Genomic DNA, 13,729 nt, shown 5'->3' on the forward strand with positions numbered 1-13,729 from the left:
TTCGTGCGAGTAGATTATATTCAAAATTAATGTGTTGAAAAGTAAAAAGTAGCTTATGAGTTTATGACATTATACGGATTATACTGAATTTATAGACGAAAATTTTACGAAAGTCAGTCAAAAATTGTGGATTAAATCTACTGGATTTGCATAAAGGTCTTATGTTTTAGTCCCTTGATTTATATAGTAGAAATATTTATTAATTATATTTGTTTGTTCACGGCGTTGCTCGAGACAAGTTAAATAATGCTAATGGAATTATCCTGTCTTAAACTCTGCTGACTTTTTTCTAGTTTCTGTTACAACATTATATGAGTAGATTCCTACTTTAGACTAAAAACACTAGTGTTTAGTATATTTTAATTAGAAGCGTGTATCAGTGTTAGTGATATTGAATATTGGGGTTTTTTTTTTTTTTTTTAATTGATGTTTGATCTGATATTTTTGAAGAAAAAACATTTAGTGTTTTTGAAATAAAAAAATCATTTCTAATTTAATTTATTATTAATTACTTTGTGAAATTTAAAACATTGATTATTTTATAGTAATTATTAATGAATATCGATAAATCCTAAATAAATTGTGCTACGGCTAACATATTTTTTTAAAGCTGTATGTTTTAAAATATCAATAAAACAATATTGGTTAATAACGGATATCAGGCTTTCAATCGATATATTATTTTCATTATGGTTTTTAAACATCGGTTATCGATTTTATATTAGTTACAACATTTATATCGGTTCATCACAAATTTTAACTTACTTATTTTAAAAACATAGAATTAAATAAACTGAGAAAATATTTATCGATTCAAACTTGAACAATAATTAAAATTATCATGATCAATATAAACATCTAGGAATCTAAGAATATCGAATACAATATTATTTTTATACTAAATATGATATTATAATCATTTTAAAAATCATAGTTATTATTTTTGTAACATTTTAAATAGTATTTTTTGTAATACATTGTGATGTTTACACGTGGAAAATTGAAAGTTAAATTCCTAATTTCTACGCCAAAATTGTTAAAGCTACTTAACTTTAATAATTAGTAAAAGGGTTCCATCTATAAAAGTTGTAACATTATTACGTATTACAGGTAGGCACAGTATAATTTTTAGTAAAAATTTCATCGTTATTTAGTGTACAGTGTACTATTAATACTTATATTTATCTGGTCTTCCCCATATCCTTATAGCTTAACAAAAGATCGTTAAAATGTGTAATAATCATTAACAGACTAAATAATTATCTATAATTTTTATTCGTCATCTCTAAATCATTAAAATAAATTAAATGTTTTTGAATAAGTGTTATAACATTTTAAAGGGTTTTTAAATCGCTGTGATCAATAAAGACATAGTGATAATTGTCACTGGACTTGAAGTGTAAAAAAAAAAAAAATGAAATGATTGTAATTTTATAATATTATAAAATGTAATCAATTGCGATTGGGTCTATGTGACTGTGTAAACGGTTTTCGACAGTACGTTCGGATTGATGTTTTCTGAAAATTCTTCATCGATGGGATTTGGACCAGGTCCCAGGTCCACTGCTGCCTTGTTACCTTGTACTGTTTGCAATCCGACCCTGATGCTCTCCAGCGCCTCGCCAAGCCCGACTTTGATCTCTTTGAACTCCTGTGTGACCAGCGACAATCGTCCTAGCAAGTAGTTGAGATTCTCATCCACCTCCGTCATGCGGCCGGCGATCGCTGACACTTTTCCATTCATGCCGTCCACTGAAGTGGCCGTGCTGTTGACGAACACGTCCGTTTGCTGTTGGAGCGTGGCCAACGTGGATGCCGAGTCTGTGAGCGTTTGGTACATGATGCCGATCTGCCTCCACACTTGGCTGATTTCCGTTTCGATTTTCACGCTCAGGTTGGCCATACCTACAGACTGCGCGTCCAGCACGGTCTTCACCGCCAGCTCCAGGCCGGAATTTACCGAGTCGTTCAGCTCCTTCGATCGATCGTTGATTACCGCCGTCACTTCCATCAGTATCTGGTGCGTGCCGTATTCAATCCTCCGTTTAGTGTCCAGCACGTTGTCGGCTGTTTGCACGAGTACTTTCTCCACGTCTGACAGAGTCTTCACCTCGTTCGACATTAACCGGAAGCTGTTTTGCACGTCGTCTTGGAACGCGGCAGCTGATTTGGCCACTTCCGTCAGCTTTGCATCTGACGCCGCGCGCTTCCGGTCGCTATCGTCCATTCGATCTGACAGCGACTTGACCGCCTCCATGATCACGTGCCTGGTCTCCTGTACTAGTTGAGACGTGGCGTTCGCGGGCTCTGACACTGTGGCGTGGTTCTGTGAGCTCTGGTCGATCATTATTTTGTTCAGTAGTTCAAAGATGACATCGTTTGTCACATTGGACTTAGGAGTCCGTTCCAGAGAATCGAATCGGGTTTGTAGCGCACTGATTTGTTCCGACATGGCGTTTAGCTTGTCGTCGAACGATTGGTACAGCTGGTTCGAAGACTTTTGTTCTGCTATTAACATAGACTTAACCTCGGCCTCAGTAGAAACGATGCGTTTGTCTAAGTTCTCTAACATGAGTTTTGTACTTTTTCTATCGGCAGTCTGAAAATTAAAGTAAAATTTTTCAATACATGAAAAATTGAATTTTAAATTTATATCTCAAAATGTATGAACGTTTTTAACACAAAATATTTTTTTGCTTGGGGTTTCCTGTTAATATAACGTTTCAATCTCAGTTAAAGACATTTCGAGATGATGGTTTAAAATTTTTCCTATTTAGGTAAAATCCTCTCCACATTTTAACTAAAATAAAAAAAAAAAATATAACAATCTTAAAACAATACTTTTTATTTCATAATATATTTGTATTAAAACTTATTCACAATTATCTGATTCATTACTTTTGCAAGCATCTTAACAATTGAGGATCTTGATTTCGGGATTTAAAGTTATCGCATATACTTATTCATATGATGAGGAATCTTTTAAAATGTTGATGCATACTAATGAAAACTTGCATTTTTTCTTTAATGCTTTGATTATTATTATTTTTTTTATAAAATAAATTAATTTATAATTTTTATAATTTTATAAGCGTTTTGGCCTAAAATATTGATAGAGTTTAACCCTTTAAGTGTACTTTAATGATGCAATTTGTAAGTCTTTTTGTTACATTTTCTTACCTCCTCTGTTTCTGCTCTCGTTAATGTGCTCATACTTTCTTCCAATCCTTTGATGGCCATCTCGAGTTCCTTGCCTTCTACATTTTGCTCTCTCTGCTTATTCACAATCGTCAAAAGCATATTTTGCATTTGATCGCTCGATTGTTTTTCACGCCGTTCGTGTCGCTCCAATTTGTCCACATTATCGCGCAACGAGTGTGCGAATGAATATATTGCCGTTCTTATGTCTTCGTGTCTATACATGTTAAATATTTATATAGGTAAGGACATTTAATTTATGATTTTTTTTTTTATATAAATAACGCTAAAATGGCCATTTATCTATAAAAAATTAATTGTTTCAGGAGCGACTACAATTACGATAATAGTTTTGTTAAAAATAATTTGAGCTGTGGTAAATTTTTATTATTTTAAACCAAATAAATGATTCGAGAATTTCGTTAATCAGAAAAAATATGTATTAATAATTATGTCTTTTATATATTAAAATTTTTATTCCGTTAGTGGCATTAAATATATTACATAATTTGGCCTTTTTATACCGTCGTTATAATATATTAAAATATATTTGTCGCGATTTCAATGGTTGAATATATTGAAAACCGCTCGAATCAATACTCACGTGGCATCTTGGGCGGCGAACGCTAATTGGAAATCTGTGACGGCTAGCAGCCATAGATATGCTGTAAAAGTGACGGTTTTCGACCACATTGTGTCCCTGTATTAATAATATATCCTATTACAGTTCGAATGACAATATTTCGGTACGGACTGTGAGCGACTAAAACGATACGTTTTATCTCAAAACAAATGTTCTCATTTCCATTGTCCCCCGGAATGAAATACAAATAATATAATATGTGCATATTAAATGTTTGTAAATCAATATTATTCGTACACTGTTTGTGATAAAAGCCCACGATCCGTTTTGTTCCGTTATAGAACGGAAACGTTAATGATAGTGACGACGCGCGACCGATAAAAAATAGAAATACGTTTATCACAATATTCAAAATAAGATCAAAATTTAAAATGTGTTTGCTATAGTTTTGACAATTATAATGAATCGTAAAGAATATATATATATATTTAACGTGTCGCATTGTTGTGTTGCGGACTTAGTTCATTAATTATTGTATGAAGTTGTATAGTAAATGAGTTTAGTTTTTTCTGGAACATTTTATTTATTTCATCTGCTCCGAAAATTAGGCCAATATAAAATTAACGTGAATTATTTAATAGTTTTCCATTACGGTTGTACGAGTATATTTAATAAAAATATAAATAGCGCCCTACCTAAAATATGCTATACCAAAAATGATTGATTTCAGATTTAAAACTTTATCTCGGAATACTTTGAAAGTACATAATTTTTTTTAAATACATTTTAATTTGATAAAAATAAAAGTTTATTGTCTTGTGTATAATTATATTAATTTCTTACGAACGTAAACTTTATAACTGTGTTGTTAGGTACTTATTGATTATAAAGTTAAAGTCTAATAATAAATTATTAGAATGATAAATATTATATAATATAATTCAAATTTTACGTTATCAAAATATTTTATATACATAAGTTATGATATAACATAATAATCTATATTAATCAATTATCCCAAATTTATTATGGAAAACATAAAAAAAAAAATTAAGATTTGAATACTATACTTACAGTTTCCTTGAAATTTTCATGAATGTTGAAAAATGTAATCATGTGAAATACACTAACGTATAAGTGAATATTTTTTTAATTTGTTTAAAAATAAACCGTTTAATTGAAGATTTAATGCCATTTACATAAAACCAACATCCTCATGCATTACTGATGTAGTTGAATGTAAAATGTGATTGTTATCATAAGTATCAGTCAATTTCAAAAATGTATACTATTAATTGTTAACTATATAGTTTCGATCGCTAACCCCGTAATGTTACAGAACGTGCACTGTATAGGTAAAGCAAATATTTAATATATTTACGTTTCTTCAGTCCTATGTTACGTATAATAATATTTAATATAATAAACTATTAAACGATTTAAATGTTATTAATGTTTAAAAAAGCCATTTATTCGATTACAAAGTTCAAACAACAAGGTTAAACGACTAAGTTGAATTAAAATATTAAAACAAAGTAAACATACAATATTATATATTTTAATATATATATATATAAACATTGTAAACCATTGTAAATAATAAAAATTATTTATGTACATTTTTTTTAAATATCAATTTCAATCACAAAATAATTAGAAGCAAACTTTATTTGATCGGAAAATAAATTTTAAGCTATTACATAGCACAGTTCAATGTGCTATTATTGAATTTTAAACGTCCAAAAAGTTATATGATTATTCGATTGAGTTGAACAAGTGTAAACTATATTATCTGTATTTGAAGAATTATGTTTAATGAGATAAATTTTAAAGTTTAAAGCATAATGGCAATGAACAAATTAAAATAAAATAGGTCAAATATTAGCATTTGTGTCGATAGATTTTACGCGACCAGATTATTTAAATTATTTATAATATTTATTTATAAGTCCATTACATTATTTGACATACTTATGTAGGTATGTGTTGTAAGTATTTTGCCAAATAATATTTGATTTAATGATTTTGGCACATTGTTTTATCGTGGGTACAGAAACTATAACAAGTGCATTACTATCAAATTTTAATACCAAAGACCGGATTTATATGCAAATGCATAATATATGTATTGGAATAAGATTTTTGAAATTCGATGAGAATTGTCCCCGATTTAGATCATTTTTATTAAAATAACACTAATTGTGTTTTGCATATTTTTCATATTTCAACGATTTTGCCTATTTAATACATATTTAATGCATATTAGTTGTTTTAAAGCGCATATTATTATTTATAGCACATATATTTGTTTTTAGTTGTATTTTCACGTTCACAGCCACATAATATCGATAAAACTACGACCGATCATTATTGCTAAAGATAAGATGACATACTCATATGTAACTGAAAAATTTTCTAATATAATATAACAATAGCGAATTGATAATTTGTATCGGTTGGATATACCTATTTAAAATCTAAGCACGTGTTAAATTGATTATGTATATTTCATGTTCAATAGTATATATATTATACGTATTAAGAAATAATATTATTAATAATGAGCTTGTAGTAGATTATAGGTCTACTTGCAGCTATACCTACATTCCACTGATTAGTTTTATGTTGTAATATTATATTGGTATATACAAATTAACAAGAATACTAAACATTATGGAGATATGCTTTAAAAGGCAATTACATTAGTTTTTTTTTATATTGAAAAACGCATTTGGAGACACTAAAAATCACAGCATCTATATGGATTTAAAATTGAACATAGGTCAGATTTAAAATAGGTTATTTCTTAAACATTTTGGAAGTTTTCCAGAAAATGTTTATTTTAAACCTTGATAATTTTTGAGTAGGTACCGTACATATCAGACTTCATACGGCATTATTTTTTTTAATACAATTATTTATCATTGGCTCTGATTATAAGGATACCCATCATTCTGGCCAACTTTTGAGACAGCTATATTAGAGTTTGATTGATAGACAAGTTACCTGGTAAATGAAACGATTATTTAAATCCAATTTAAATCTTCAATTGAATTTTTATAGTTAAACATATCCATTATCATTATAACATGTTTTCAGTAAGTAAGTACCTATATTAATTGTATAGTGTATGTGTGTATATTTTAACTAAAAAATTAATTCTTCTTGAGAAATTCGCTTTGCTGTATAATATAATTTATAAATATCGAATGTGTCTGTCGCCATCGAGTAGGTCAAAACGTTACAATGATTCACTTAATCAATGAATTTGATTAAACGTACAAGATTGAGCTAAGACTTTGTTGGTAGATAGTTCACTTTATTTGTAGTTATTCATACTGTCATAATTTCATTTATAAATATTGAACTATGATATATGGTATTTTAAAAATTTCACATCTCAAGTCGTACAATTAAATATTTCATGTCTAATATTTTTGATATGTTCAAATTCTTATGGCAATTCATTAATGCTTTCTAGAGATTTATATGTAATAAAAATTTAATAAAATAAATGGGTTAGTTTTAGAATAATGTGTTCATATTTTAACAAATTTGATATTTCAATGCTAAAAAAACTATGTCGGTTACTTCATTGTAATTTAAAAAATATAATTTATAGGGACTTGAGACTTTAGGAAAACGTGTAGATATATTATTATTTTACTATATACTTGATGAAATTTTCAATATTTTAAATTAATTTATAGATGTTTTAACTATTTATATCCCAAAATAACTCACATCTTTTTACAGTTTATTGGTATTAACTTATACGGTTATATAAAATACCAAATATAAAAAAAAATATGCAATTTTTTTTGATAATTTAAATAGGCAATAAAATATTCTTAATAATTATGTATATATATTTTATAACGTTATCTATATGTAAAAAAATACAGTATTGATAAGTCTATGCATTTTATTAAGACTATAGCATGTTAATTTAATTTTTAACGATTAATTAGTTACACTAATACATTGATTTAATGTGTTAAAATAAATATTCATACTATAGTACTTCTAAATTATCACAATACGAAGATCACTATACCATAAACATTAAAATTAATTGCGTACAATAAATAAAAATTGTAGTCAGTAAGTACAAAGAACTTAAATAATAATAAATTATATTTTATATCATAAACCAATAAACTAAAGTCAAATTGAATTATACGAAGGAGCAAAAGTCAATGTCTGCATATTCTACTACAAAAAAATATAACTAATGTGTTATATGCAAGGTGACTTTTTTACCAATACGTTAAAGATAAGTACATACATTTTTTATGGCATTTTTTATTTATTACATTTTTAATATCTATGATTATCTTTCATACAGATTTTGATTTCTGAGTAGAGTGAGGGATGTATTAATTTAATATAATAATGTATGTCGTATGTGTCTAAGTTTTTTGTGTTTCTGTCGTTACACATTTTTTTAGGGAAAAATTAACAAAAGTAAATGTAAATATATGTGCTAAACTTGTTTTTGTCAAAACAGGTTTACATTTTTTGTTATATCAAATTCTTTTGCGAATTTTTTAAGACATTAAAATCTTAGCTCGAATTATTATAAATACAATCGTTGTAATTAAGTAAAATGGTTCAGTTTGATAATCTGTATGTTATATTTTTTAGTTGTATGATTGAAATAGGTTAATTTTGATTTGCTTATTGTGTTTTAATTATTTCGATCTTTTTCCTTCCAAATTAAGTTGCTGTCTATAGGCTATCAGTGGATCTTAGAAAACTGTGACTTGTAAGTTTAATTTCTGTTTCTTAATTTCCATTATATAATAATCTAATAATAATTAAATAGACAATACATCTTAATCAAATTACTAAATCTTTAATACAATTTAATTTTTTTTTTTTAATTTATTATAATAAATAATTTTTGTTTTTATTATTTTATAATTATTATAAATTGTTTATGTGTATTTCAAATACAATTCTATATAACTTTCTATATATTTATAACTAATGAGAGAAATATTTAATCTGCTGATATTATTTTTGTTATCAAAAAATGATTTATTAAACTCAATAAATTATTTTTATTTTGACGGGAGAGTAATAATTGTAAGTTTTTATTTATTTGTTCAATCAATAGTGCATTCTGTCCATTTGTATTTAAAATGTAATTCATTCATTACTTTAATTATTTTTATAAACTTAAAATACAATTAAAAATTGTTCTTTGCTTAAAAATATTGTATGGGTTTCATGTACATAATAATAATAATAATAAAAATCAATAAAAAGATAGGTAGGTTCTGTGAATGCTATTTTATTTTCTAAATGTTTAATTGGTTGTAGCTATTATAGAGATTTATTAGTTATTATAAATAAAAACACAACAAAATAAGAAACTTTATATTGGTACCTACGTATAATATGTATATTATGCGGTTTAAAAATGCATTGGCTTAAAACTTGTGTTAATATTATTGCAAATTTAAATTAATATAATATATGTTTAATTATATTAATAAATTTAATCATTACGTAATAATGTGTATTTATGTGGTAAAAATATGAAATGCGTTGCTTATAAATTAACTTATAGTTTTTATAATATTATTCATACATGATTCTAATTATTTTTCAGCTCTATCTCTTACAAGATTAAATAAATATATAAAAAATTAAGAATTATTCAAAATGTTTAAAACTTATCATTTATAGGTAATAAGGATATTTCTTAAAATTTAAATAACAAGTTTTGATAAAATATTTCATAAATCTAATTAATATTTTAGTAAAGTAATAAAAAATTATTATTTAGTGGTAAATGAATACAATTATTTTCAGTACTAAAATGAATCAAAAGCAATAGAAAGTGCAGACAGTTTGATATAATATATTAAGCAAATATAAAATATAAAATTTTTTTTTTTTTAACATCATTGTTATAAATTATTATTATTTTTAAGTTCTCACTCTTAATATTTTTGTTTTTGTTTTTTTTTTTTGGCCAGAAATTTTAACTGTAATTGTTCAACAGCAGTTCTAAGTTAAAATACAACTTGACTAGTGACTGCGTTATTTTATCTTGAGAGAAATAGATAGGATATTAGAATATTTGATTTGTGAATACTTTTGTAACTTGGTTGCTTAAAATAAAGATAAAAAAAAAAATAAAATATTATGTAATTTAAAATTATTATCAAATTGTTAAAAATCAATGAAACTGAAGCACTTATTCATTACGACTAAAATATTAAAATATATAAACAACAACGAATATGCCCAATGTCAATTATTCAGATACATATGGACTAGTTGACATTGAACAAAGACTGGAGCGCTGTTGTTTTTTCATTCGTTCTCCTATAAAAGCCTGGGGGCAACTGATTTCAAGCTCAAATTATATTTCCTACACTCGCTGTCACAATGGAATCTTTTTACGTAAGTATAAACCGTCAAAAAAGCGAATTGATTGTATACATTTTACATTATTATTATGATTATTCGTAAAATACACGTGACGTACATGCATAATATGAACTATTTCAAAAGATAATATTAATAATATTATATTACTATCGTTTGTAGGCAAAATCCGTCGTATTATTTTTAGTACTTACAAGAACGAGCTGTGTTCCAGGAAGATTAGGTACTATCGATCGATTTCTTCCAGATTTCACCGAGACCGATGATCAGTCGTATACGACTACTCCGACCGAGTCGGACGATTATATTTTGGACTACCATGCAGATTATATTACTAATGCGACTCCGAACGACATAACTTTGAAAAACTTAGTGGCTCATATCGAACGGCTCGCTAGACAGATTGGTACTACGAAAGGACATTACCTATACACGGACAGGGCAGGCCGTTCTGTTACTATCGTTTATGTTGCTGGTCCTTCGTCATCGCTTGCGGCGTACATTGATGCCGAATGAAAATTTGGTGTGCATTATCATTGTGTTTTATTTCGTTTGTAACATAGAATATGTTTTGGGTTTCGGAACATTACCTGTCAAAGTTGACGTCAAAAACTGTTTCAAAAATGCTCAATTGGAAACCGTTTATTATGAATGGTAATTAAATTTGACTTAATGGCCATTTTTATCAAAGAACATATTCTATGCACGATAAATATCATATTATGTAGTCGGAACGACAGAAATAATTAGATTTTGTTATATGTTTTAAATAGGTTATTTTATTTATTTTTTTTTTTTTTTAACGTGGACTAGTCTTTAATAAAATATAAAAACAAATCGATAAAAGAACAATATGTTACATTTAGTAGTTTTCTTAGGGCTTAGCTATAGGTGCGCATCAGTTTTGACTGAACGTGTAGCTGAAGCCATCTGGAGATCTGTTCAAGTTAAATTTGCCGGAAGCATGGTTGACGTTGTATGACGAGGGTGGTGGTGTCGGGGCAGAGTTCCATTGATTCCATTTGGCAGTGGTTGGAATAGAGTTCCATTGGTTCCATTGACTGTGTTTTGGCGCCGCAGTCGATGGAGCGGAGTTCCATTGGTTCCATTGACCGTCGTTAGACGATTCTGAACTCCATTGGTTCCATTGACCGTCATCATCGGATTTCGATGATGCAACTTCTGAGCTCCATTTGTTCCATTGACCATCATCGGAATCCGATCCGGTTTCTGAGCTCCATTGGTTCCATTGTCCATCGTCATACTTAGGTGTGGGTGCTGAGTTCCATTGGTTCCATTGGTTAGGCACCGCTGGTGGTTGAGACCTAAAATATAATCAAAATAAATTTAAAAACAGGAAATCAAGTTTCGGAGTATTGTTTACCATAAGTAGGACAGCATTTATTAATACAAAAATGTAATGAAAAACGCACGTTAAAAACCTATGTTGTTGTCATTGTTTGTAGGATACAGTCTATATATATATATATATATATATATATATATATATAACGAGGATCTACGGTTTAAAAATTTGTAATTGTGGCGAACAATAAATAATAATCCATTTTTAACCAAATAATAATATTTTAATCATTCGTTTAGCATAATCATATAATATATGTCAAGACCGAGTATTAAAAAAAATTTACTGTTATAAATACTAAAACAGTATTTAGTGGAGTAAAACAGTATTATAATATATATCGCATTAATTCACAACTATAAAATAATATGATATTGTTTTATATCCGGTTACAGATGAATTAAAAATCGTACCTATGTGGTTGACGATAATAATATTAAAAAGTTATTTGAACGCGTATTGCAATTATAACAAGCGGACAGTGTGAATAAAATTGAACACAGTATGTATAATAATTATGTTATTTTAATATTTCTCTGAACCGATTATATAACTTAAAAAAAAAATAAATATTATCTTTCCGAGAGTCACTAATGTTATTATGTCTCCGAAATCTATACACATACTATAGTACGTGTTCAATTCTAACCATCTCGCGTACAAATTTAATTGATTATAGGTACTTTTTGGAGTAATGTCATGATGATAGACTCATCAACCACGCATATCTACCCGTGGGGAAGGCGATTGTTATAGCTAAGATAATCGCTCATAATGAACCATCACAACCATTGCATGGTATAAAAATTAAGAAAAAAAATCACACATTAGCATCGGTTGCTTGTGAGTGTAGCCCTCTATATATTTTGAATTAAAAAAAGTAAATGCCTATTTACGACTCTTATCGAGCCCAAAAAAATAGTAGAAGCATATAAGTGTAAAAAAATGGATTGGTAACAATAAAAGAGATCATGGGATCAACATTTAAAAAAAAAAAAAATTGCACACAGTTTAAGTGACTTTACATGTGTATTGACTGTCTTTTTCTAACAACATTGGTTATTGGCAACTTATAGCACAGTATAGGGGACGCGAAGTTCATATGTATATATGTAGCTAGTGTACTCACCATTGGTCTTGCCATGAAGCCGACTTAGGCGCGGGCGCAGCGTGAACAGCAGGTACCGGAACCGGAGTTGGGGCTACCGGCAAATGGTCACCGGTGGCCTTGAAACCGTCCTTGCCGGCAGTGTAGCTGACTGTCCGCCTTTGGCCGTTGGGGTCTACGTAACTGTAGGAGCCTCGTCTGTTACCCTCAGCATCCGCTTCCTCCTTAAACTGCACACCATCGCCCTGCGTGTAAGCGGCGCCAAACTGACCGTTGTTGGATAGATACCGGGCATCAGTCAGTATGGCGGCGTTCTGCTGGGCGGCGGCCAACGCCACCGACGTCAACGCCATCGAGACAAATACCTGAAATTTCCATAGTATTCGGTGTAAGATACTTTCAAAATATTTTAAGGGACTGATATCGATTTCTACGTCTTTAAATTATTTTACCTATAGCTACAACAAAAACTTAAAAATTTGAATTGAAACGTTAAAATTACGCTGTCACAAAATCAAATAATATTTATTGATTTAATAGCTTATCGTACGTAAAAAAAAACTGTTTAGTATAAGTAATGTTTTATATTGAAATCTTAAGATATATTTTAACATAATATCGAAACGTTTTTAATTAGATTTTATCATATTAAATACATTATTATATGTTAAAAGAATACATAAACGAGAATAGTTTATATTCATACAAAAATTAAGGTATGCATTAGGCGAACTGAATTAGAGTTTAAATAAAATCAAATGTTTTCAAAGTATTTTTTCAAAATTGAACTTAGAATATATTTATAGCAACTTTAACGCCTTGCATCATAAAATATAATACAACAGTTTTATTGATCTAACAGAGTCTATTCAAACGTACCTATTACATACCGACACTGTAGAGTGAAATATAATGTAAAATAGTATATATAAAGATTATTTTTGTGTTGTAAAGTGTACTTACGACAAATCGGCTCATGATTTCTTCAATATTGTCTTGTGCTACGGCAACTAGTAAACGAGAACTGTACTGCTTGATGTCTGTGAATAGCGTATTTATAAAAGATCGT

General features: G+C 28.5%; 3 protein-coding genes across 4 annotated transcripts; 1 reads left to right on the plus strand and 2 right to left on the minus strand.

Annotated features, from left to right (window-relative positions):
* Window positions 1-521: 521 nt before the first annotated feature.
* LOC112604247 lies at window positions 522-5,142 on the minus strand. 2 transcript variants are annotated; one of them, XM_025353198.1, is made up of 4 exons: window positions 4,856-5,142; window positions 3,803-3,898; window positions 3,181-3,415; window positions 522-2,599 (listed from the first exon to the last, which is right to left on the minus strand). In XM_025353198.1, the coding sequence occupies exons 1-4, from the start codon at window positions 4,873-4,875 to the stop codon at window positions 1,469-1,471; spliced, it is 1,482 nt and encodes a 493-aa protein (XP_025208983.1). In that variant the 5' UTR covers window positions 4,876-5,142; the 3' UTR covers window positions 522-1,468. The 2 variants fall into 2 exon arrangements, with proteins under 2 accessions (XP_025208983.1, XP_025208984.1); XM_025353199.1 differs by having other exon boundaries at window positions 3,803-3,961; window positions 4,856-5,141.
* Window positions 5,143-7,950: 2,808 nt separating this feature from the next.
* On the plus strand, window positions 7,951-10,949 carry LOC112604250. Its single transcript, XM_025353202.1, has 3 exons — window positions 7,951-8,031; window positions 9,772-10,201; window positions 10,349-10,949. The coding sequence occupies exons 2-3, from the start codon at window positions 10,187-10,189 to the stop codon at window positions 10,700-10,702; spliced, it is 369 nt and encodes a 122-aa protein (XP_025208987.1). The 5' UTR covers window positions 7,951-8,031; window positions 9,772-10,186; the 3' UTR covers window positions 10,703-10,949.
* Window positions 10,950-11,013: 64 nt separating this feature from the next.
* On the minus strand, window positions 11,014-13,723 carry LOC112604249. Its single transcript, XM_025353201.1, has 3 exons — window positions 13,624-13,723; window positions 12,682-13,025; window positions 11,014-11,511 (listed from the first exon to the last, which is right to left on the minus strand). The coding sequence occupies exons 1-3, from the start codon at window positions 13,636-13,638 to the stop codon at window positions 11,085-11,087; spliced, it is 786 nt and encodes a 261-aa protein (XP_025208986.1). The 5' UTR covers window positions 13,639-13,723; the 3' UTR covers window positions 11,014-11,084.
* Between the last annotated feature and the right edge of the window lie 6 nt (window positions 13,724-13,729).

This window comes from Melanaphis sacchari, unplaced genomic scaffold (assembly GCF_002803265.2).
Source record: "Melanaphis sacchari strain LSU unplaced genomic scaffold, SCAv2.0 Contig11_pilon_pilon, whole genome shotgun sequence".
Lineage (NCBI taxonomy): Eukaryota > Metazoa > Arthropoda > Insecta > Hemiptera > Aphididae > Melanaphis > Melanaphis sacchari.

Coding starts and splice junctions, on each gene's coding strand:
- LOC112604249 (XM_025353201.1), bottom strand. Junction 11,512..12,681: donor GCTTCATGGCAAGACCAATG/GTGAGTACACTA, acceptor ATTATATTTTAG/GTCTCAACCACCAGCGGTGC.
- LOC112604247 (XM_025353198.1), bottom strand. CDS start 4,875: ATGAAAATTTCAAGGAAACT. Junction 3,899..4,855: donor ATGAAAATTTCAAGGAAACT/GTAAGTATAGTA, acceptor TTATTAATACAG/GGACACAATGTGGTCGAAAA. Junction 2,600..3,180: donor CGAGAGCAGAAACAGAGGAG/GTAAGAAAATGT, acceptor TTTAATTTTCAG/ACTGCCGATAGAAAAAGTAC.